General features: G+C 41.2%; 1 protein-coding gene across 1 annotated transcript in view; it reads right to left on the bottom strand.

Annotated features, from left to right (window-relative positions):
* Nucleotides 1–26851, bottom strand: part of CTNNBL1 (catenin beta like 1) — a 161247-nt gene that overhangs the window by 86987 nt on the left and 47409 nt on the right. Inside the window, exons 5-7 of the mRNA XM_028118615.2 lie at nt 18269–18366; nt 10694–10787; nt 7902–7993 (exon numbers count right to left, since the gene is read on the bottom strand). Coding sequence (XP_027974416.1) covers nt 7902–7993; nt 10694–10787; nt 18269–18366 — 284 coding nt within the window. The remainder of the gene's footprint in view (nt 1–7901; nt 7994–10693; nt 10788–18268; nt 18367–26851) is intronic.

Genomic DNA, 26851 nt, shown 5'->3' with positions numbered 1-26851 from the left:
TGACAGATGATGAGAGGAGGTGAAAAGAAAGCAAGTTCTTGTTTAGATTAGTTGAATGTATTTATAATAAAGTAGTTCCTTTTGGATTTTTTTAATGCTTAAAATTTAATTTGAAATCATAAACCTATCTGTTCGTGTGCCATAATCTGCCTACTATTTAAAAAGGAAACCACATTAAAAATGCAGAAATGTGTTAATATTTTAACACCCAAATTACTACCCACAATTCTTTTCCTGCTGCATGCTCTGCTACTTGGTGTTTCAGAGGGGACATATCTACTGCAGAGACTATCTTTTATGGCTGTCCACATTTTTGCTTCGGTAGCAAGACAACTATCTCACCATTAATAAGGCCCCTTTGGATAAAGGTGCACAGAGGAGCAAACCTCATCGATGTGTTTTTATTTACCGTCCCTTGGTCCTTAAAATGCAGGCACATGGACAACAATTGTTAATCAACAGCAGCCTTGCTACCTATCCAGGTTTTTGAAATGACAAATCATTTCTGTACCTGGAAAGGACAGGGAAGTGTTCGTCTTAGAGCTAACACCTCCATCACCTTAGTGCTATTCACAGTTCTGTTTGGACACTGATTTTGTACTTAAGAAGGAAGAGTGGCCCCTAATGAAGCAACACCCAGCAACTTTTCAGTTTTCTATGCACGTTTTTCTCATCAAGCCTAAGTGCACCCCACAGGGTTTCAGGAAGCTGACCATCTTAGGTTAAAAGATCTGTTAATGCCAAGTCTTACGTGTACTGACTCTGCAAGGTATGCTCCCTGGGCAAGCTTGAGGCCTTGTTTCAAGAAATTCAGCATATAACAGCCAGGGTTTAAATGCAATCTGTAGTATGTTTCACTTTAAGGAAAGCAGTTTTATAAAAGTCAAAACACAAGTGATAAGCCAAGGGGTAAGCATCTCTATCAGAATCAAGGATCTGCTAATAAAATTACTTACTCAAATTATTTAAATTACAAGTACTGGTATTTTTAAATGATTTAAGCCACCACCACTTCACTTATATGCAGCTTTTCAAGGACCAGGGTTCTTGTTTGAAACAAGATGCACTTAACTAAAAGAAGCCAAAAGACATCATAGCCTTTCTGTGGTTTCAATGCCTCTTGTCCTTTATTTGATTTTATAAATCCTATCTCCAAGATAAGGGGGAGATTTTCTCTTTCTTTTTTCAACGAGTATTTATTGGGCATCTGCTATATGCAAGAGAAAGAACTAAACATGAAAGCACACAGGTGAATTAGACGTGAACCTTGTCCATTGTTACGGCACTTAAAAATACTACGCTGAATTAAAAATAATTTTAATAAGTAATACGGTCATGTTTAAAAAATATATATATGAATCTAGGATTGATGCACCTAGGTTTGACTCATGAGCATGTACTACCTATGTGACACAAAGTCTACAGTTCCCAAACTATGTGCCGAGGTACCTGGGGTGTCAAACTCAGTTCACAGGGGCACTGCAGGATACTTTAAAATTTCCAAAGAAAGCACAGTGACATTTGACATCTGTTGAACACTGCATTAACTACTAGCTCCAGGTATACTCTTTTGATGACATCCTGTCTTTGTGAAGCTGGTTTTTGGTGGTTGCTGCAATAAAAGAACTGTGTGAAAATCAGTATGGAGCAGGAATGAGGGTGGTGGTGTTCAACTGGATTCCAAGGTTTTAGAAGTTGTGCAGCACTCAAAAGGCACACACATCTATTAGTAAGTAACTGTGGTCTTTAAGTATAAAATAAAAATATTTTTTTTCTTTTAATTCATGTGTATTACTTTTTCAAATGGCTACTAAATTGTTAGGGCATAAATACATATTAAATTGCTTGGACCCTAACTACTTAATAAACATGATTGTTAGGTCCTTCCTGGCATAGGGGCACTGTAAAAATGAAATTCCTAAGACATCCAGGGCACCATGAACTGAGAGTGGGCATCTATGACCCAAGGAACATTCCTTGGTCTTAAATTTCCTTATCTGTAAAAAGCAAATAATAAAAAACATCCTAATAATAATAAAATAAATGAATAACATATCAGGAGAGTTATTATGAGAATTAAATACGGTAATACAGAAGTACCTAACACATAAAGTTTTTCTTATGACTAGAATCAGAAACATCCAGGCTAGAATCTCAGCTCTTATGGTTTTCAGCTACGTGATCTTGGCCAAATTACTCTGCCTCTCTCGCCCAATTTCTCTTATGTTAAGTAAAAATAAGTAATAATTTCCTCATGGGGTAGCTGGATTAAATTAAACAGTAGATACATCACAGGCACCCAACAGCTAGTTCCCCTCTACTGAAAATTCCTGATTGCCCCAGGAAATCTCCAGCTTTTGCTATAACACTTCAAGGAGTGTCCAGTTTGCCCAAAGTAAACTTTTAAAAATCAAAATTATAATTTCATCACTTTTTCTATTAAAATATAGGTTCTTTGAAAAACTGGCATGAAGGAGGAATCTAATCAGAAAGTCAAAATGATTAGACCCCGTAACTCCCCAACACTGAGCCCTAAAATGCTTCAGAGCCCCTGAAAGGGGTACACTGTAAAGTATCTTGGCAAGAAGGGGAGGCTTTGGAGATACCCGGGCCCAACTGCCACAGGCTCTGCCCCATACTTCCCGTGGGGTTGGGGCAATCACTTTTCTGTGGAATTCTTCCCACATCTGTAAACTGAGGATAGCAGCACCCACTTGGAAGGTTGTAAGGATCAGAAATAATATATGTGAGGTATCCAGAATAACGCTTCCCACATAGTCAACAGCCAACACATGGCACTCATATCAGATGGGGAAAACTTAATGGTGATGATAATGACAACCAAGTATTTTAATCTTGTGGAATAGAAATAAAGGAAACTGTGGGCCAGGTGGGAAGGAAGGAGTCTATAATCTTTCACGTCTAGCCAAAGACAAAAAGTCACCAAGCAAGTTTTATTTCTATTTAAATATCAGCCAGAGACGATGGCCTCCAAGCTTACAAAATATCAAACTGCCAAATTACAAGGATATTTAGTTAAAATCAGGAGAAAGGAGAACTCATTTAGGAGATATGGTCTCTTGGAGTTTGTAAAGTTAACCAATGGGACCTGAAGCTTCTGGGGGCTGTCTCCTATCCAGGAGCCTGGTGATCCTAAATCTTTCAGCTGTCAGAGTAATTATAGAGTCAAGCATAGGTTTGTACTCAGCATGTACTAGCCTCGAATAAAATTAAACTTCACCTCTTTGGGAACTGCTGCTTTTTTGGAAAGTACAAAACAATTATGCTCCCACCCGCAGCCAGAAGCTGCAGGTTATTTCTGCAGCTCACCTCTGGTACCTGGAACACATGGGGCAGGTTCAGACACATCCACAGCTCTGTACAATTGCTGAAGCAGATTGTGCCCTGTAAAATCCCAGCTCCTGGTCATAGGAGGCTAAGAACTTCCCATCAACCAGTTGTACACATAGTATCATGTAGCCTATTCTCAATTCATTAGCTCATATGCTGAATGTTGCAACTGTTTCTGAAACACTGATTTAACGGAAACAAAGGGAATCTTAATTTTGTTTCTTTTAGAAAAGGAAAAATAAAACTTTGGGCTTTGGTGTTATTTTCAATAGTACACAACATCCTAATAAGCTGGTATTCCCCATAAAAATGAACTGTGATGGTCTCGCTCACACTCCTGTTACCTGCTCACCTGCTAACCCATTTAATGCAATTGTCTGCAATAGGTTTCATCCTCATTAGCACAAATTAGTGACATTTCATTAAGTGGATGAAAAATCCGTGAGTATTTCTATATACTGCTAGGCTACCAGCACCAAAAGAGGACTCATCAAGGTGCCACTCACTGAAGAAATACTCAAAGACTACTGAATAAATATGGGATGATCAAACAGCAAGGCTTAACAGGCAACATAAACTTATGGTGGTTCTCAGATGTTAACCAGCCGCCAAGTCACCTGGAGGGCTTCTTAAAATTAACTGCCAGACCCACCCAAGATGGGTGGAGTCAGCGGGTCAAGGGGTAGGCTCAAGAATTTGCATTTTTAACATGTTGCCATGGGAACACATCTTGAGAACAACTGGGAGATGCAAAAATAATGGAGACCCAGTCCTTGCTTTTAAAGAGTTGATGGATACTTAAAGAAAGACAATAAGCACATACACCAAGAAGGTCTGCCGGGTGGTGAAGAAAAAATGCTTCATGAGGATAAATGTCACACAGTTATAGGTAAATGTCAGAACCCAGATCTGCTGCCTCCCACAAGAGAACCAGTATGGAAAAAGTAAAATGTCTGATATTCAGACAAGAAAGAAGGTGGCAATGGGCTGGGGGGCAAAGTAGTGCCATGGAAAGGGTGTGTGAAGAAAGTCTGGAGTCTTGGATTTAATCCCAGCTCTATCTCTAACTAGCCGTATGAATTTGGGCAAGGCACTTAATCTCTATAGGTCTCGATTTTTTTAATTTGCAATAGAAGTTATAAATTTCCTTTCAGTTCTAAAAATGATGGTGGTTACATGAAAGAGTAGGGATTTAAACTGATTAATGAAGGCTGCGTATAACTGAGAAGTATGTAAGAAAGACAGGAGTCATTCCTGGTGGAAGGAGGAGCATGAACAACAGATACAGAGGTCAAAATCATTCTGACCTTTGCAGGGCAGGGGGTAGGTAAAAATGTCTGAAAAGTAATAAGACCAACATTTAAAAAGTGAGAAATGAAAAAGTCAGACTGGGCCAGGTATAAGGGGACTTTAAAAGTAAGCAGAAAAGGTGGGATCTGATGGAGAGGTCATCAGCATCGTGTAGAAGGAGGTTCTTGAACAGGGAATGGCACACTGAAAATGGAGTGTTAAATCTAGTGCAGGAGTAGTGCAGAATAAAAATGGCTAACAGTAATGTTCACATCTCCAAAGAGCAGAGAATATTAGTGAGGGTTGTCCATTAGAATCACAGGTGGAACTTCTCTAAAATATACCAAAGACAGAAACTGAGACAAAGGGTCTGGAAAACTGCTTTTGTTTTGTTTTTTAGATTTTATTTATTTATTTGAGAGAGAGAGAGTGTGTGTGAGAGAGTGTGCATGAAATGGGGGAGGGCCAGAGGGAGAAGCAGACTCCCTGCTCAGTGGGGAGCCTGCAGATAAAGGGCTCAATCCTGGGACTCCGGGATCATGACCTGAGCTGAAGGCAGACGCTTAACCGACTGAGTCACCCAGGTGCCCCATGGAAATCTGTATTTTTTAGAGTTCCACTGGTGAAAGTCAGGATCTAGGTCCAGCACTCAGATTCAGTATGTTTATGATGGTGAAAATTATAACAAGCACTTTCCCAGATGATGAGAAAAAAGAGCAAGGCATTGTTTTTAAAAACATGCCTCTTGCTGGCCTTACCCTTAAGCAAGATTCTCATTAATGATCTGGGCAGCACAGGATTTTTCTATGGGCACTTGCTTACTAGTAAAATAACCAAATAGCATTTTAATGTTTAGATACCCTGAAACCTTGAAAAACTGTTTTAGAGACAGCAACATAGCTATTTATGCCCCGAGGATTACATAAAGCTGTGCCTAAAAGGCAAGAGTCACTAGCTTGCTAGACTATCAAGTGGGATTCTTTATTACTCTCATTAGGGTAATGTAATCCAAGCCAAACCCCCAAAGGTCTCAATTTCCCTTCCTGTTACCAGTTCAAGAAAAGACTGGCAAGTTTCAACACGTTTAGAAAGGCAGAGGAGGCCTGACATTCTGGTTTAATGAAGGATCCCTGAAGCAGTATCAAGTCTCAAGGAACTGAAAGAAATTGGTCTTGACTTCAGAGACAAGAGCTATTGGATTGTTTTGTATATTTTAAGGTTGGAACTCTCACCTATGGCCACCCCACGAACAGCTCAGGTCCCTGTCATCTATCCCATCCCCTCAACTCTGTGTCCTACTTTCTTCCCCTCCGCTCCTCACTACCAAAATGTTTTAAAGCTTTGGAGAATAAAAATCTGTTGAATGTTGAGGAAAGAAGATATTGAGAATTACATGGGGAAACAAGTCTAGTCCTAAAACCAAAGGACATCAAGACTCAGGAGAGGAGATCAAAAGGAAGTTGCAAAGATGACAATGCATGAATTAACCAGACCTGATTTATTTCCCCCCCAAAAGGTAGGGGTGTGTGTGTGTGTGTGTGTGTGTGTGTGTGTGTGTGTGTGTGTGTGAAGGGAGTTGCAATCTACCAAACTATGCATTGAGTTTATACTCTGCCAGGCAAATGTGCCCATACTCATCGATGGTAGTATCTGGACTAGCTGAATATGAGTATGTTCAAGTCATGCTATATAAGTCTGTGTTATAGGTTTCATGGGAACAAATGGTTAAATAAGTAGGATTGGGGAAAACTTAAATCATCAGAAAGAAGGGTAATCATGGGGCATATGCTATCTTAGGCAGAACATTCTTCCTGAGCCCTGCCAAGACAGTGGGGGGATAAATCTGACCTGACGTACCTCAGACTTTCTGGATCTCTGTGACGCTCTGAAGCATAGCAAGGCCATGAATACTTAGAGAATCATCCTTGCTATGAACAAATGCCTCCTTCTCACAGAAAAGCTGAGAATCCTTGCTTGCTGACCATTTCAATAGCATATAAGCAGTCCCAAACTGCCTCCCATCACACCTTTGGTTAACACTACTCTTAAGAGAAGCTCTTGCCTCTCTTGTTCCTCATTTACTCTATAGAACAGCACTAATTGTTAAAAAGATAGTCAAAAGGGCTATACTAACAAGAAAAGAGAATAAACAATCCAACAGAAATATAAATATGAACAAAGGATATAAATAGTAAGTTAAAAGAAATGAATACAAATAGCTAACAAACAAGTAGAAACCAATATTCTTTCCGATTTTAAAATTCGAAAATAAAATAAAATACCGGTTTTCATTTAGCAGATTAACAAAACTTTAAGTCTGATAGTACCCAGTGTTGCTAGGGGAAACAGATACTCTCAAATCAGTGGGGCAGCCTTTATGCAGAACAACTTTGCAATACCCACCAAAAATTGTTAATGTGTGTATCCTTCGATCTCTATCAGTTCTACTTCTAGGAATTTATCCTAGACATAAACTAACAGAAGTGTGCAAGAGGGGCGCCTGGGTGGCTCAGTCGTTAAGCGTCTGCCTTTGGCTCAGGTCATGATCCCAGGGTCCTGGGATCGAGCTCCGCATCGGGCTCCCTGCTCAGCGGGAAGCCTGCTTCTCCTTCTCCCACTCCCCCTGCTTGTGTTCCCTCTCTCTCTCTGTCAAATAAATAAATAAAATCCTAAAAAAAAAAAAAAAAGTGTGTATATGAGAATATACTGCAGGACTGCTTATAACAGTGGAAACTTATTACACAGCAGTGAATAAGTGTTATAAAAAAGGGAATGGTTAATTTTGGTATATACATAAAACAGAATACTAGGCAGCTATTAGTTCAGTGAAAAAACCAACTTGCAAAATAAAATATTGTATAATTCTGTTTGTGAAAAACACACACACTCCTAGATACACAGAAAACTTCTGGAAGGATAGGTAAAATATTGTTAACAGTGGCTGCCTCTGGCAAGCAGAACTAGAAAGAATCTGCTGAGGGGAGCTTTTACTTTCAGTTTTATACCTTCTGTACCACATGAGTTTATTTGTATTTACAAAATGTTTTTAATATTTTCAGAGGTATTAGAGGCTACTTTCAAAGCCTCTTCTTTTAAAACAAACAAGGGAAAAGCAAAGAAAGATGCAAGAGGTCTTTCAGTAAAGATTCCCAAACTAGATCCCATAGCAAAAGGGACAAACATCTGTGCCTGTGAGCCAGCTTCAGCCAGGCCCAGAGCAAAGAGCAGTGTGAGCTGCAGTCCCACAAAGCCAAACTGACCTTCAGCCTCTTCAACAGCCACTGCAGAAGACCCTGCTGGGCAGCCTCGGTACACATCTCAGGCCGGAACTCTGCCATGTTTTCCACAATAGCTAAAGGGAGACAGACAGCAGTCATTTGGGAGGGCAATTTTGTTTCCATCTGCAACAAGCTTGCTTCCCTTCCCATGACAGACACCATATTCCTCTTCCCACTTCCTGTATTCCTCTTAGCCAGATGCTGTGTTGTCATTATTAGATTAACCAGGCAGATGCTATGGTTTGTTTTTAATTCAAGTAATGTTGCAAGTAAAACTCATAACTGAAAATGATGAAATTCACAAAAGGAATGTGATAGATGTTCTGTGCTAATAGGGAACAACACTAGAGCAGAACACAGAGAAAGGTGGATATCTGCCCAGGAAGGCCTTCTTAGTCCTCACTGCATGGGAGTCCCAGAGACCTGTAACTGAAGAGACAGGGGACTAGGCAGGAAGCCTAGGAAAAAAAAATCAGGGATGGTGAATTCAGAGTCTCTTCCCTTCCTGATTCATTCACTTTCAATTCTCTTTCTCTGGATATTGCAAGGGAAGAAAGCATGATCTTCTTAATTGAACAAAATAATGTGCAGAGAGGGGAAAGGCCATGCTGGCAGAGGTAACTGTCAGGTACTCGGAAGCAAATATAATTGGTCCTGCTATCTCCTACAAGGGCCAAATTGCTGCTAAATAGAAAAATTAAAACTTAGAGGAGGCCAAAGGAAAAAAAGTTATTACATAACCATGATACTAAAAAGGGGGACATTTTTTTAAAAATCCCCTATATAGTTCCATTCTAACACACCCAATGCTTTCATTTCCTTCAGGGCCCCTTCGGCTCCATATCCCAGGATATGTGACTATTATAAAGGAGATAGAGATAGGTCCACGTTCTCTAAGCCCAATGCCCAGAACACATCAGATCTGAGTTTTGAAGGAGAAAGGGATAAAGAAATCACCATGCCTCTTATGCTCATCCTCACTCCTCTGCCGGTGTCAGCCAGTGGCAAGTTAAAGACTCAGTGGGCAGCCCCCTCAGGGAGTGGAATACAAAGCCATGTTAGCAGAGTAGCAACGAAACCCCTGAGAGGTGAGGATCACCACAATACCCTAAGTTACTTTCTCACACTTCCTAGGAAAATCAACTCATTCATTTTAATCTCCAATGCCCTTATCTTATTCCTCTGCTTACACTTTAGATGGCTTCCCGTCGCTCACTAGAGCCAAATCCAATCATCTGGCCTCGGTTTACAAGGTCTTCCACCATCTGGGCAAACTCATGCCTCTGGTACCGTCTCCTGCTACTGCTACCTCCCACTGCGACAGGACATCTCTACACTTTCGCCAAGCCCACGCCCACTCACAGCTTTACAACCGTGACTCTCTCCCACCCAAGGGTCCTTCTCACATTTCTCTGTCAAAACGCACCTGTCTTCATATTCAGCCCCAATCAGCTATCTCTGGAGACCCTTCCTCACTTCCACACTGCTCTCCACTGACTCCTATTATACCATTTGTCTCCCTGTATTACCTTTCCTTTCTGTTCAAGACTTTCCCATCAGTCTGCTTCTTAGGGAGTTAAGACCATGCCCAATTCATCTTTAATCTACCCAGTGCCTAGCACAGTGCCTCACAAAACAGCAGGTGCTCAATAAATGAGAGAGGGATGAACCTCCTGACCTGCTGGTAGGTGACCGTGCTGAAACTGGACAGATCTCTACAGATGGCCAGACTGGTGCTTTTTTCATTATACCAAGCCCTTTTTATTAACAGTCAGTTAAGACTTCTGATAAGCTTTCTATTCAGCAAAATCCAGCATTAGGCTAACAGATGGTAATGCCAAATTCTAGCTCTAGACTAAAGCCAACCCCCAAGTTACAGATTGTTGTGTTCTCTCTTCTCTTACTCCCTCAGTGCTATGCCTTCCCTCTTCTTTATGAAAATGCTCACAGAAGAGAGTATAAAACTATAAGAGAAATCTCTGGGAGACAAAAAGAGCTGAGAGAAAAATCTAATCTCATCAAAATCTCTGCTTCAGCTGGGCCTCATTCGTTTCTCAAGCTCTGCTTAAGATATGTCACCTTTGGTTTTTTTACAAGACAATGACCAGTGATAAAGGAGGACTACCCAAAAGCACAATTTTAAATAGGCTAATGGTTTGACAAATTTGCCAGGAGAAAGACCTGGGAGATTCAAGGAGGAGGAAGGGAAATACTGCAAAGACACCCACTGAAATTAACATATGATGAAAGTGCATCCAAGTTAACAGCAATATTTCAACTAAGTTTACATGGCAAACTACACATAAGAAGATAAAGAAACACTTAACTCTTTTTCAAATAAACTATCTCATAAAGGTACTCCACTGTTCCAAAGTTTGTAGTCCCACTGAAGGAAAGTAGGAAGAAAAACCAATATAGGGGGATTAAAAATTGTAAACTATACACTTTCTAAAGCTAAAAAAAAAAAAAAAAAAAAATTCACTCTGCACAGACATGACCCTAACATTTGAAGGCAAAGTTCTGCTAAAAGGAGCCAGTTTTTGTCCAGGAAGTTACCCTACTTAGTGGATTTCTGCTCTTATTACTTGCAAGCCAAACCAAAGCTGCAGTTATATGAAATTTACACAAGGGTCTTCATTTCTGGAGAGGCAGTCTGGGAATAGAAGGAAAGAAAACACCGCTGCTGTTGACTCTATTATGAAGGAAGAAAGAAATGACCACCAAGCCCAAAACAAACACGAAGGTCTCTGATCACTGGTCGCCCTGCCCCTCACCTAGAGTGTTGTGGACACCATCTGCCTCTTCCTTCACGGACTCATCCAGGCGCTCCAGATTCTGCACAAGCAGGGCCACCACCTGCCCATCCACCTTCAGCAACAGGGAAGCAAAAGGAGAGAGGGATACATGTCACCAAACAGTCCCAAAATGATCCCATTCCCATTCTTTCTTCTCACCTCCATGAACAAAAGAACTAATTGACCACCCATGGTTTACAGTGTGCTCTCCCATCCCATTACCTCTTTTGAGTCTTGAAGTGACCCCAAGGCAAAGAAAGGGCAGGTTTCATTATCCCTAACTTAAGATGAGTAAATCTAAGCTTAAGGAGACAAAGTAAAATTCAAGGTTACAAAGTTAGTGAGCACCAGCGCTAGCACTTAAACCTAGGTCTGCTGAAATCAGGTTCAGTGCTCTTTCTACTTCCCTATGTAATTGAAACAAACACCTTGCAAAAGCACCATCTTAAATCAGGTCAATAGTTTGCTCAAGTCAAAAGAGTGTTTCTAGACCACAGCACCAAGAGATGTTTAGTTGGGAAGTTTATTTGCCATACTTGACACTGACCTCAAAATTTAGGCTTATACTCAAAACATTCCTAACGTTCTATGCTAAGCTTTTATGAAACTATTACTTCTGATGAATTTCTAATTCCTTCTTGAGAAGAGTATTAACATAATAAAATGCCTGACATTTGTATTACATTTAACGCACAGAATAGCAATTAAATTTCTCTAATTTGATTCATACAACCTTATAGGAAACTCTCAGTAGCCATGTCACAGAGCTGATATTCAGAGATTAACAGCTTAGCCAAGACCAAATGGCTACTGGGCAGTGGCAGGAAAGGCAAAAACCAAGCTTCCTTCTTTGGTGAAATAACACTTATACTACTTCATGCTTCTCTCTGCATACAATCTGTCCTCTTAGGGAGACTGCCCTTTGGGTAACCCTGATGCAAACCCAGGAAGGTAACTAAGGAAACACTGCATAATCAAGAAGTGATTATCCATCTGGTAATAACTTTCTCATCAGTAGCCCTTCAGTAACCTGTAGAGGAAGATAAAACCTGCTGTGTGTCTGTGGTATATCCTCTCTGACTGCCTCACTTAGGAAATGGAAGTAAGTTATCAAGATTAAATAAAATTATGTGGCATGCCTTACCTTGGGTCTAGATCAAAAACTAAGTAGAGAGTTTGAGTCTAGCTTTCGACCCCTTCTGACATCTGATCATTCACTATTCATATCTCCCACAGACCAAGAAAAACTCCAGTCCTTTGAAGGCAGTCACCAAACCCTTGTTCATCCTGGCATATGCTTCCAAGGGTAGTGCAATGCTATGGTACATGACAGTCACTGCGCTAAATTCAAATAAACCAACAAAACACTTACTTTGTGTACTGCAATCAGGTCTTTTATATAAACTGTTCTGTTTACTCTCATGCAATCCTCATAGCTTTTACAGTGAGCAAACAAAGGTCCAGAGAGGTTAACTAGCCTGGCCAAAGTCACAAAGGTTGTGGCAGAAGTGACTGACTCTAAGCATCTATTTTTTCCAATCATACCCTGTCACTTTGGGGAGGGGAAAAGAGAGAGAAGGAAACATCTCATTTGACTGACACTACCTGAACACTTGTGTGTAAGACACCCAACGATACAATTCAAACTGAGTCGGAGGATGGAACAATGGCAAGAGAGACAGATCTTAAAATAAGGCCTCTTTACTTTTTCTCAGTGACACTTAAAGGAAGTATCTGGCAAGGGGAAAAAGCTGAAATTATTGACTAATTTGCAAACCTGTATCATAAATGAGGTAGAATTTTCTAGGCTCTGCCCTTTATGGTGTGAAGAACAATGTAGGACACTAGCTGCAGATTTGAGGGGATACTGATGCCGGAATTGAGGGTGCCTGTAAATACGAGAATAAGCTGTTTTCCCCTCTTATCCCAAGGAGAGATACACTCTCACTCTCAAATCTCGCAGCCAGCAAAAGCTTCACCAAAGAAATCCACTGCAATGTTTTCCTTAATTAATTGGACAATTTGAGTATATGAGAGGAAACAGAAAAACATCTGGGGGGAAAATATGAACCATGTCACAGTTTGTTTTTCCCTAAATCACCCTGATTGACTTATAATCTCCCTGAATCCTAAAGCAGCAGACACTGCAAATCCACTGGGTATCACACTGCTTGTCGGTTCTGCAAACTGCTTCACCCATTTCAGTTGCTTATATGCTGCTTTATCTGCATTATTTTTCCCCCTTTCCTTGATTCTTAGTTATGTTTCCCATCTCTGCTGTCTGGAAAATGGTGGGGGTACAGTGGCAGTATCCAACGCATTCAAATCCCAGAACTGAATGGGTATCTGGCTGGAGGAAAATCTTTTTTCTTGCCACAGAAATCTAACTTCTAACAGACAGCCTTTTCAAGCTTGCAAAGTATAAAACTTTATGTTTAGCTAGGTTAAATGCCATTTTATCTGGCTGTAGGAGGGCCAAAGCAGTCAAAATACATTTAGCTCAGAAAACCCTTGGAAAAAGATTTATACTATGCAAAGCTCTGGATATCACCTAGTAAGAAGCACAAATTAGCATTCTGTCTTACTCCCTCTAGCCCCTTGGGTCTACCACCTTCATGCCATTTTTTTGGACCTGTGACTAAACCTGAAACCAAAACCAAATCCTGGTCAGGGACCAAACTGTCAGCCAGAGCAACCCTGGCATTAGAAATCATGACTGTCTTAAGCCTGACGTTTTCTGGTAAGTTACCAGATACTTCTCCTTGTTAGCAGGTTTCCTAAACAATATTCCAGCAGGTCCTACTAAGATGAAGTTCAAGGGCATGTTCAGATATCATTTTCCACTTGACCAGGGAAGATGGATATAAGAGAAAAGGAGGAAATTTAAAAAAAAAAAAAAAAAAAGGACAGATGAGAAGGTTTGAAGGATTCTTTTTCTATCTTGTACAGTCTGCCAATAACCTTTCTTAAGAGTGTGGAGTAAAATTTTCTACCTGCTATGAGCTCTGAAAATTTCGTATTTAAAAAACTAAGAAAAAACCTCCCACATCCACTGAATCTTGATCAAGCAGTAAGTTTTAAGGATACAAATGGTAATATGGTCAAAATGCAAAACTTATGCCTATTGCCACCTATCTAGTAATATTTTAGCTTCTCCTCTTGCTCCTCCAATTCATTATCCACACAGCTGCCAAGAATGGTCTTCCTAAAACGTTCGGTCAGACTATGTTACACTCCCTTGCCCAAGATACTCCGGTTACTCCCCTTCACACCGGCAATTCCACCCCAGCTTCCTACCCCGGCCTACAAAGCCCTGAGCAATCTGGCCCTGACTGCGCTCTCTCCCCTCCCCACCGCTGTGCTCCAGCAGTTCTTCTGTTCCTCGAATCTGCCAAGCTCATTCCTGCCTCAGGTCCTCTGCACTTATCCTTCTGAATGGCTGGTTTCTTCCTGCACGCCAAACTCAGGCCTTCTCTATCTAATCTAACGTGACTTCCCAGTCACTGTACATCACGTCACTCTACTTTAACTCTTTATGTAACAAGAGAACCACTATCTGCTTTCTGGTTTGTTTGCTGCTTTTCCCCCACACTAGAATTTGAGCTCCACAAAAGCAGACTCTGTCAGTCTTGCTCACTGCTATATAAGCCATTCCTAGAGTCTAGAACACACAAAGCACTCAATAAACACTCAGTGAATGAACGAACAAATGAATTTTGCTTGGGAACAAATACAAATGAAGGTGAAGACATTAAAAGAAATGAGAAAGGGATAAAAGTGACAGGATCTAGAAATTTACATAATACCTTTAGAGCAACAGAAAACCTGCCAACCCCAGCCTCACCTGAGCAGCACAAATGTATTGCCAAACAGCGCAAACCAAACCACGAGAGAACTTCGAAGTTGAACGTTTAAGTAGGGTTAATTGAGTGCAAGAATGGGTATGGAGGGCAGTCCCCCGAGTCTCCACATCAAAGCCACCTTTGTGAAACTTCATACCAAATGGTGGATCCTATTACCACTATGGCCGCTGTCATGGCCCGGCCACATTCCCACCTCCTCCGCTGGGACACCTGCATACATCGTCCTGTTACAGCTTCCCTTTGAGGCCACAGGAAGTACCTGCAGCTCCGCAGTCCTTCCTGATTCTTACCCCTCACAAGTGATTGCTCCTCCTCCCCACTTCCACAGAAGCTTACATCTCTCAGAACTGTTCTTAATATTCTGCCTTGCATTATCATCATTACTCATTTCACCCTTTTTTTTTTTTTAAGCTAAACGTCTATCCTCCCATGCCTTATTTAGGTCCATTCCCTTCAAAAATTTTTTTTGAGTATTCATTCAAAATGTTTTTTGAACATCTGTCAAAATGAAAAAAAAAATGTTTGTTGAACTCAACCTCTCGCTGATGGCAGATAATAAATGTCATTTTAACTTGACATTTACTTAGTACTTAATATGTTCCAGGCATAATACCTTTATGAAGATAATGGCCAACATTCATTGGGTGTTTACTCTGTATTGGACACAATCCTAAAGATTTATTAAATATCTCATTTATTCCTCACTTCAGTGTTGTGCAATAGGCACTACTGTTATCCCCATTCTACAGAAGAAGAAACTGAGTACACAGAGATTAGGTAACTTTCCCAAGGACACACAGTTGGTAAATGAAAGAGGTACCACTATGGCCACTCTCTTGATGGGAATCACATCTCAGGAAAGACAAACTTATAAAGAGATGTCTATAAGCCAATGTGACAAGTGCCAGGATATATAAAGTGCTAAAGAACACAAATTCTGCCTGGGGAGTGTGTGGGAGGGGAGGGGAATGAGCCTTAAAAAAAAAAAAAAAAAACAAACTCAGAAGAGATAAGCTTTAAGTTAGGTTTTAAAGGATGAGTGGGAGTATTCCAGGTAGCCCAGGAGAAGCAAGCCTGCCAAGCTGAAGGCAGATGTGAGCAAAGGCATGGGGCTGCCAAGCACAAGGCAAATTTGGGGACTAGAAAGTAGGAAATGGCTGTCATCTAATCACAACTCTCAAGAAGTCCTAAGACTTCTTTATGCCAGAGAAGTGCCATTAAAGCAATACACTCTTGCATTTACTAAAAGACTCTATTTTCCAGGCTACCAAATCAATTTGTTACAAAGCACAAATATTCACCTTTTGCGTAAGTAACAGCAATGGATGTGAACCAAATTTTAAGCCCCAAAGATCCCCAAGAATACCAGGACAGTACTCTCTCCCCACAAATGTGCTGGTCTATTGCTCAGGACTTCCAATTGGGAAAAAGACCAAGGCAATAACTGCAAACTGCACACCACAATAAATTCTGCTCCGTGCCCTCTAGCCTCTGCTCATGCAATTCCAGGCCTCTGGTATTGGCCCCAAATTAAAACTACAAAGACAACTCAACCCTTGTAATATGAGAATACTCATCAAACTTCTTCCTGAATACAGCACAAGGGTAAAAAAAAATAATAATAATAAATGAAAGACCACCCACCAGTTCTGTTCTCTGTTATTTACTGATAGCTGCTGACTGGCTGCAGACAAGCAAACGATATATAGAAGTCTAGGGATGTTCAAATGTGATTCACACCAGCCCCACCAGTATAAAGCTGTAAGAGTCAAAATCTTAAAATGATAATAAAAAAAAAAACCCTAAACAAACAGAAAACCCTGTATAGCAGCTACCTAACGGCTCCCCAGACTGAAGATGAACTGTTTCTTTCCAAACAATAAAATCTGCATGGTCCAGCTTTTGTTGGTGGGCTTAGCAACACAGAAAACACAAAGGGGGCTTTTGTGGGAACTGCTGTTTCCGGGGACGTTTTACAGGCAGCAGCCGGGCTAGCTGCTCGTCTCTCATCTCCTCTACTCACACAGGCAACGGATGGTAATTAAAATCAGCCCAGGGACCAGGCAGGAAGGCTCACTTAGGGCCACTGTAATTAACCTCTGGAAGGTAAGACTGCACAAATGACACCATGGGGACACAGAGCAGGGGCAAGTGCCACAGCCTTCCTTCAGATGCTCCTCAAAACAAAAGGACAACCCAACATCATCCTTTTCTTTCTGCACACTGGTTCAAAGGAAAAATAAAGGTCCTGAATTCTACAAAAGTGGCAGTTTGCTCTAGGAAGGAGCTTGAAAGAAAAATGGCAATAGAAATTTTCATCAAACTCAGTCACAAACAGCCCTGCTGGACTCCAGCCTCAGACTCTGTAGGAGACAGGCCTTCATATCCAGTGGGTTCAACAGCCTCTCTATTCACACCAAACACCAGCAACAAGCATGGCACATGGGAAACTGCCAGTGTCAAGGACCTTGAGAGAAAGAGTGAGGAGAGGGTGGGTGGAGTAGCAGTGGGGTGTCAGAATCTTTTGGGGCCCCAGGCCCAACCATTCTGATTCAGCGGGTTTGGGATGGGGCCATAATATAGCCTAACAAACACCCCGGTGCTTCTAATACAAGGGACTGCAGCCATTTTTGATAAACTGTAAACTGCATCAAAACCAGTATTTACTAACATTCTTAGCAGAAAGAAAAGACCAGACCACAGAAGACAACAGAGAGGAAGGAAAATTAACAGAGCCCAGAGGAGGGAGACAGCTTGATCGGTGGACAGAGCCCCACAGCAGGTGTCAGGGTAAGAGGCTGGACTGGACTCCCTCCTCCACTTGCCAGCTGGAGCGCCTTTCTAGTCCTGGAGGACTCACTGTTGAAAGGGAAGCTGGTATGCTGGGGATCCGAACACGTAGGCTCTCATCTCAGCAGCACAGGGCCGGGCTGAGTGACCTGGTGGAGAGCTGCCCCTCTGTATCTGGGTTTCCTCATGTGTAAAGGGAGGTGATGAGAACACAGACTGGTTTAACTCACATATAAACTCCTTATGACTGGCTGCTGCCTGGAAGACTCTGAAGCCTTACCCAGGCTCCACAAAAAAGGCAGAGAAATCCACCAGCCCTGGCTCTACAGGCAGGGGCTGCAACTCTGGCCGGATGAGCTGGAAGGTCTGTTCTTGCTTTTAACATTCTCCAATCCCCTATCTGTAAAATGATAATGGTACCTGTCCTCACTGGTGCTTCCGAGAGGAGAGGAGAAACATTTGTGCAAGGGTCAGCAGCACCACATGGGGGTAGAAGAACAGAAACATGGAGTCCAAGAGAACACAGGTTCAAATCCCAGCTGTGTGACCACAGGCAAGCTGTTTTGCCTCTCCTAAGCCTCAGTGTCACAGCTGGAAATGAGAATAGCAGCAGTACTACCCATCTGAGAGGCTATGGTGAAGATCACATAAAGTAAAAAAAATGAGAAAGGGCCTGCCTACAGCAGATATTTAATAAATGCTAGGCCTCTATAACCCCTTCCTTAACACAGTTCCAGAGTATCAAGTACCCCACAAGTTGCATTTCTACTTTCTTACTCTCCTTATTCAGTGTAGCCTTGCCACGGAGCTCACACCCACCTGGTGCCACTCACAGAGACAATGGCGATGATGTTAACACCTTACACACACCCGCAAAACCCCAGCGGGATGTGCAACTTACCAGAGCATCGATGAGTACTTCCGCTCCCTCTTCACTCTCGTGGAGGGTGTCTATATCTGTTAATTCCTGAAGCAAATCAACCACAGCTATGGACACATGTGAAAAGTGTTAAGGGTATCACGTATATACTGAAACCTTACTGACATTTTATTAAAATCTTTGCTTCCCTTCTGTTTCCTTGTCATTTTATTACTGTTCACCTTTAATACATTGTGGCTTTATTAACATCTCTTCAACAAGGTTCTACTCACAGTGGGTGTTCAGTAAATGTTTTTAACTGACTCAGTCTTTTTCCTTACGCTGCCTTCCTGGTCACTTATTCCATAGGTTCACTGCATTTTCATAAATTTCAAAATTTCAAATAAATTGCTCAGGAGGCTGCTTTTCCAGTGAGAAACAGGCCAACACCCTTAACCCTATCTCACAATTTAAATTCTTGGAACTCAGTATAATCTGAACTACCCTGTAAAGTTCACCTTCAAAGGTAGTAATGATTTCTGAGATGAGATGGCTGGTGTTCAGCTAGGGGTCGGCAGAGAGCGGGGCAGGACAAAATCAGTTTCAGATGTAGAGGGAAGGCTTTACACTGGACTGAGCTAGACCTCCCCCCCACCCAGCTCCCTCCTCTCACATACTGAGCTACTATGGACATAAAAGGAAGAACAATGAGAATTAAACACTAGACAAAAATAGAAAGAGGAAAATATATATGAAAGAAAGAAAACATGAAAGAGAGAAAAAAGGAGTTATGTTTGGAAACTGGAAGGCAGAACTAAACTGCTTCTCTTCCTCACCTTGGAAACTCCCTCTCTCTTTCTCTCCCTCCCTCCCTCTCTCTCTCTCTCTCTCTCTCTCTCTCTCTCTCACACACACACACACACACACACACACACACACGGACACACATGGACACCATGCACTGCCGACCTGCATTTCTGAATGTCTACGATGAAGAAGGCACTGTGATGGTGACAAAAGCAAATCCATTATTCATTCTGGGCCTCAGTTTCCTCATCTGCAAAATGAGAGCGTTCAATAATCAGAGACATTTAAAAATTATACACCACAGGCAATTGCCAACATGTAACAAATGAGGAATACAAACGTCCTGAAAAAGGAGCAATCAAACTGAACTCGGAAATCAGGAATGATTTGCTAGAGAAGACTGATACGAAAACTGGCAACTAAAAAGGATGAGGGCAGAGGGGCAAGAAAGCCAAGCCACGGGAGTAAGGGCAAAGAGACTGGAATGTACAAAGGCACGTGAAGAGGAGAACACAGAGGATTTGGGAAGGGAGAGGAGGACAGAAGAAAGAGGAGGAGAGAGAGAAAATTACAACTAGAACTCTATGAAGAAAATAATATTTTGAAAGAATAACCTAATAGCTGTATACAGGCTGCACTCAAGCGTTGAGTGCCAGGGGCGGGAGTGGGCAGATGGGAGGCAGGAGGAGCAGGTATAGCTGGAGGGTGAGGGCTGGGCGGGAAGCCAGGTCTAGAGGAAGAGATACACACAGCAGTCCAGAGTGAGACAAGGTCAGAATCAGGGCAGTTTCACTAGAACTGGAAAGAAAAAAATAAAGGAAAGATACAGGACATAGTAACAGGAATGACAGGATTTGCTAGCAACTGCCAGCTGATGTTCCAGGTATTTTATGAACATCTTTTGCTGAAAGAAAAACTATTGGCAGGTTTGTTTTATTCATTTATAACCGACTAGCTGACCAACACGCACAAGTAATTAAGCTATCTGCGTCTTCAGGGCGCCTCGGTGGCTCAGTTGGTTAAGCGACTGCCTTCGGCTCAGGTCATGATCCTGGAGTCCCGGGATCAAGTCCCACATCGAGAAGCCGAGCAGGGAGCCCGCTTCTCCCTCTGACCCTCTTCCCTCTCATGCTCTCTCTCATTCTCTCTCTCTCAAATAAATAAATACAATCTTTAAAAAAAAAAAAGCTATCTGTGTCTTCTTTCACTCTTTAAAGTGATATTTACCCAAAACACCGGAGTGCTACAAAACTTAATATGTAAAAGAGCTTAAAGGTCTTTGGACAAAACTCCTTTATGTGTCTAGTCTACTCTTCATTAACCCAGTAACCAGAAAGCAGCTGACACAAAAGACCACGTATCCTATTTGACACACAGTAAAGCAAAACACAGAAGTTGTTTGAATTAGTTTTAAAAAACAAAAACTGGCTACCAAACTAACCCCTAGAAACCTCAGAGCTACCCCTGACTAGTAGGAATTAGTAGTAAAGACTGCAGCAGTTGCCACTGTAATAACCACCATGTCTAAAAGTCATCAGTATGCCAAGTGCTGTGCTACCAAATTCTCACAAGGGCATTATAAGATACATGTGATCCCCATTTTACAGATCAGAAAGCTAAAAGCTCAAAGTGGTTAAGTAACTTAGCTAAGGTCATTGCAATAGTAGGGGAGAATGTTAGGTCCATCTGATTCCAAAAACAATACTTTTGCCACTACACTTCATACTAATGGACAGGGGAATACGTATCAGCTTTAAACAGGGCTAGGTTCAGGTAAATCCTAGCTAATGACCCTACTGCAATTACAAAGATCTGTCACATATTTCCACCAAAAATTATTAAAAGTTTCAAGAAGAAACAAGATGCTAAAAACTCCCCCTCCTCCTCATCTAAGAAACTCTCAAATATATTCTCTTGAAAAGTTCTTAAGTATACATTGTAAAAATCCTATAATCGATTCACATGCTTATTTAATATATATGACATTCATCTATGTATCCATCCATCCACTGTAGAGTCAGATGTCTATAGGACAAGAATATGAATTAGGCATATAGTTAGTATTATCATTACCTTCCTTGAACAATGCCATGCAGAACTAAGTACTTATTAACTCATACGTGATGGCTATTCATTAAACAACAGCCTCAAGAGACAAGTGGGGTATATATGAAAGAACACCAGATGAAGAGTCAGAGCAAACATGAGGATAGGAGTCATGCTGGACAGGAGTCATGTTGTATTCATCTTTGCTTCCTATCTTCAGTAGTTCAGTGAACTGAACTATCCCAAAACTATCACTAGCTGTGTAATCCTGTCCAAGCCCCTTTATTTCCTTATAGCTCAGTTTCCTCGCCTGTACAGTGGTGGCAATGGTCTCTCCCCAGCCCATCTCGCTGAGTAGCTAAAAGGAATAAATAAGGTCACCTATGTCGAAGGCCAGGCAAATCAAAGTAAAAGACAGTATGAAAGTGTCTTCTAAAAAGATTGTTAGTCAAGTCTTCCCACAGAATGGCCAAGGCCTTCACTGTTGCCTTCACTTTTTCCTGAAGCCTCTAAAATCTAAAATGTAAGCTAACAACAGCGTGGTCTTCCTTTCTGGGTCACAATGAGTTGGAAGATCTAATTTTATATTTTGGCGATGCTACAGACATTCAGATTGATCAAGTCCTCTCAGGTCTATGGGCCAGGTAACATATTTTTCTTTGATTAGTCTTATACCATGCTCACAGATGTGTCACCTTAAACCTGGGAACTTCTTTTAAAATGGAAAAGAATTTGACAATGGTGGTGGTTTTATATAGGACAGGATGAGTGTCTAAATTTTACCAAGAAAAGTCATTTCTAAAAATGTTCCAGTGGTTATCTCCTTGCCTACCCTCCTGCCTCAGGTGAGAAGTCAAATATGAAACAGTTACCAGTTACTAGGTCTGGTAAATATTTCATCAATTCTACCGCTACGTGATTTTACATAAATTCCTATCTTTCACCAAATTAACATTTCAGCAAGGCAGTAACGAGTCCATAATTGTAATCACCAACTCCTGGGTAATGTAATATGACCCAGAAGATAGAGGTCATTTGAAGACCAGAAAAGGGAATGAGAACCAAAACTAAAGATAGACTGGCAGACTCTCAATCTTGATGAGAAAATTCAGCATGGTCTGCCACCCATCCAGCATTTCTTCACAAGCAGACTCTGGGCATGGGTGATAGGTTTTTCCACTGTAGTTACAATTTCATTTCACAAGGTAAAAGGTTCTCCCGTCCAAGTATAATAGGAAAACAGAGAGCCTGTCTCTCTGTGAATTACTAAAACACAGTTTTTGATAGCCTATTTTGTCATGTCGAGTAGAAAGGCCACCTTGCACACTCCCTCTGTACCTGTCCACTACAGGGGCAATAAGCTAGTATAATAAGAGGTGAAGCAAAAAAGACCAGCTGGGCACAAAATGGTCCATAATACAAAGGCTCTTAGAAAAAGAGTATTTACTTCCACTTTCTGTCTTTAGATATTTGCTTTTGGGTATGATCCATGTAGAGTTTTGGTACAGAAACTGAACGTTAATCTCATTAATCTCCAATGAGATGTGTCCATAAAGAACAAAGTTATTAAAAAAATAAAACAAGAAAAAGATAAGAACAAGATGTAGTAAGCAGATAGCTTTTTAAAAAAAGTCATTTCAGGGGCACCTGGGTGGCTCAGTCATGATCCAGGGTCCTGGGATCAAGCCCTGCATCGGGCTCTCTGCTAGGCGGGAAGCCTGCTTCTCCCTCTCCCACTCCCCCTGCTTGCGTTCCCTCTCACGCTGTCTCTCTGTCAAATAAATAAATAAAAGCTTTAAAAAAAAAAAAAGTCATTTCAAAAAGGATTCCTTAAGAAAAATGAACCAGTCTAGATTCAGGGAATATAACTGATTTATTGGAACAAATCTGGGTTTAAAAAAAAAAACCAAAAACTTTTTTCTTTTACTTCTAGATTAGGACAGTGATTAGATACGGCTCATTTAATGCAGACGAATTTCAAAACACAGACACAATGGTCTTTTTCTCCTTTTAAAACAGTTGGCACAGAGCTACCTAGAATAAACCTGGACTCTTAATTTTCTCCCAAACCTAGATCAAACTAATATGAAGGAGAAAATGCACTCGTTCAAGATTCAGTAAGTACCTACTAATGGCTAAGGGGCACTATATTGCCACAGGGGAGATGTCCAAAGCGGGCTATAACCACCCTAATCTTCCAGGGGCATGGAATTCACCTAAAACTCATAAACAAGATCAAAAGTTATATTAAGAGGTCCTTTTCCTAGATTGCCACTTTGGCACTTTTTACCTGACCTTTCTTCAGAGCATACTTAAAAGGCTCCAGAAAAATGGGTGACTTATCTGCACAGATCATCAGACATGTCAGACTACTGATGAGAAAAAAAAGTATCTTCTCTTCAATGTAGTTTTGATTCTGGAAATATCGAGATGAGAACATCTCCCAGCAAAGCAACGGTTCAAGATACACTAGTCTTGTTAGACAGTGTTTGCAGGAAAGCACTAGAGCAATAGCCAACTCTGTCCCAGTCCAATTAGAAGAAAGCCCTTAAGAGGCCCAAACCCTTCCCAGCCCTATTCCTGCTCATTAACACTGGGGCTCTAACACATGGCACCCCTGACTATTGTACACACCCTCTGGGACAATATGGTGTGTTGCAGTCAGTTTGTTCCACTTTAGCTTTCTCAGACCCAACTGCTCAAATTCAATTGATCCCTGCTGGTCTAAAAAAAAGTCTGTCTGCTCTTTATTTTCCAATTCCCACAGTAATCCTTCACAAAATCCAACAGGACAACTTTGCAGGTCCTCCTGGCTTTCTAGAGTCTAAGAAAATTAGGCAGTTGTTTAGAAAGGAATAGTGCTAACAACTACTTCCTAAAATTATCCCAGACCCCCCCCCAAAAAAAGCTGTCCTATCAGCACCAATGATCTCCTCTGTAACTAACAAATTTCTCCCTTCCCACATATTAGTATGCAACCCACTGTAATAATGCCTTAGGTTGACATTATTACAATGAGACCTAGTTTTTCTGAGTCACAAACAGGTGGAGACAAAGCAGACTTTGAACAAACTGGGTTTACTCAATATATATATATATATAGAGAGAGAGAGAGAGAGAGTATATATATATATATTGAGTATATATATAGAGAGAGAGTATATATATATATATATATATATATATATTTTTTTTTTTTTTAAAGAATAGAGCACTGACCTGGGAAGCAGTGTCTTGATGTTTTTTGTTTTTTAAGTAAAGTCATGAGCCTGATATCCTGGTTAGTTTGTAGTGATTACATGAGCACATCAGCTTCTAGCATGTAAGGAATGGCAATTTGCATTGGCAAGGTACAGACCATGAAAATAAACTCGAAATACACTCTGATCTCCACATCTGTCAAAAGCTTACCCATCTCCAATGCCCAATTCCCTATTCACCCCCAAGCCAGAAATGACTCACACCTCAAAACTCCAATGGCATTTCATGAGCCTAATACTCCAAGGGCACTTACCACACATAGTAACTTGTAAGTAAGTAAGTGTTTTTGCTCAACTGGAGTTATTATTTCTTGTTTTCCCAATAGGACCCAACAGGGCTTATCACAAAAAGGAGGAAGCCCGTAAATGCCATGATCTACCACAAAGACTTTAGAAAGGATTCCACTGACTTGTCACTCAAATTGAGAATACAGCTAATGACATACAAAAATAGGATGCTTATGGATTTGGTGCTGTGATTTATTTTTTTTGTTGGTGGTAAAAGGGGTGATGAGCCACCATCTGGGGTTTTATCTTCCCCTTGTTTTATTCCTCCTTGTTCCTTTAGGCAAAATGAGGAAATACGGCTTAAGCGTAACAAACAAACAATAACAAACAAAACTGTTTGTTTAGCAGTACCTTAAGAAAATATCTTTAAATGTACCTTTGATTTTATGTTTCTGTAGAAACACTCCAAAAGGTTCACAAAAAAGGGCTCTAAACATATTTAAATGACCTACTTCAAAGGAAAAATGGTTCTAAAAAGCAGTATTTCTAAAAGGCAGCAGCTGTTGGATCCTACCTTGTGTTCCCTTCTAGCACATTCAGAGTGACTCTTCAGTACTGTGTGAGGGGTGTGCCCCTCCCTCTCTGTCCCTCACCCCCAGAGATGCTCTTCACAGACCAGAATTCCACTCTGCAGCAACCGACGGTGGGCTCCAGCCTCTCAAGGGGGGAGACGAGGCACAGAAGCGCTGACAGGTCCTCACGAGCAGCAGTGATGCAGAGCGCCAGAATAAACTCTGAAGCTGCTTCTCACGGTTGAAAGGATGAGGCACAAGCTGTTTTCTCGCAACTCTGCTTCTTAAGGTTACAACAAACCAGCCTCTGATCCAATTAAAATCCCTATAGTTTATTTTTCTCAGAGAAGGACAAAGCAAAGATGACCTGGGCTTGCTGGGAGCACAACCAGCCACGTATGGTCTTGGTTGATAAATGAAGAGCTAAAGAAGATGAAAAATTTAAGTCATGACTGCCATGAAATTGTTTATTCATGGTAAGGTGTTTCGGGCAGTTACAGCTGTACAACAGTAAATTGTTAACAAGCGTCTTCTGAAGAAAAATCTCCATTATAGATCACAGATAAGACAGGAAGCAGAATGCATTGCTACTGGGAGATCAACGTCCCGAAATAGTAGAGGATGTGTCAGACACAAGTCAAGAGGGCCTACCCTTTCCTGAAACCACTTTCAAGAAAAACTGTACTTTGAGGACGATGACATTCACCCTAACTGCTGCAGCTAATTAAAATTAGGTAATTAAAAAAATTTCAAATGCACTTTAAATTTGATGTACGGCATAATTAAAAATCAGACTTTAAAAAATATCATTAGGGCAGGAGGGTGAAGGTTGGCACACTAGAGGGGAAAAAAAACAAAAACAAAAACGCAGTTTAGCTCTCAGAAAACAGGAGGGAAATGGCAGTCTGTCAAAGTTATTATAGGGGGACTTGTTCTTCTCCTTTTTAAAGACCAGAACTTAACAACTTGGAACATCTGTGCCCTTGCCTTTCCCAAGTATGCCGATGTCGAACAGCACTTCTTGTGTCATTCTTCTCCCCAGCAGGAACCAGGCTGGTGAATCAGCAAAATGTCAGGATCTTCCGAAAGCTGCTACTATTACTTTGAGTTAGCAGGAACAGAAAAAAGAACGAGAGCTGTGTTTCCAGAAACAACTTGGTGATTCCTGTGTGAATACACAAGGTAGCAGATGACACTATGCAACTCTGTCAGGGATGTAATAAATCCTATAGGGGGAGGGCTCAAGATGCACTTGAAACAACACTGGGCTGGAAACTGGGGGGGCCCAGAGGGCCAGCCTCAACTTCAACAGTTAGCTGTCCAACATCTGGACCTCTGATTTGTCACTAAATAAATAAATAAGGCACCGGGCTAAGTCATCTCTCAGGTCTGTTTAGATCCTGAAAATCTACCATTCTGTAGGTGAATTAAAATGTAAAGTCACAACTAGAACTCCTTCTACCTTACTAACTCTGTGAGGACTGGTTAGTACCTTGAATAGGGCTGATCATATGGTAGACACCCAAATATATGCTTATTGACTGATGCTGCTTGACATCCAGTCTAGTCCATGGTTCCTCAGGGTCTAGTACAGTGCCTGGTACATAATAAGCACTCAAGGCATGTCTACTGCATGAATTCATGAGACCCTATACTAAGCTGATCCAGAAACAAGGTAATCAACCAGGGTTCTCGTACAACCCAGAACCCAG

The sequence above is a fragment of the Eumetopias jubatus genome, unplaced genomic scaffold (genome assembly GCF_037043125.1).
Source record: "Eumetopias jubatus isolate StellerSeaLion01/CBP00866 unplaced genomic scaffold, mEumJub1_p1.0 scaffold_9, whole genome shotgun sequence".
In the NCBI taxonomy this organism is placed as follows: Eukaryota; Metazoa; Chordata; class Mammalia; order Carnivora; family Otariidae; genus Eumetopias; species Eumetopias jubatus.
This window is presented reverse-complemented; position numbering and strand designations above follow the sequence as displayed.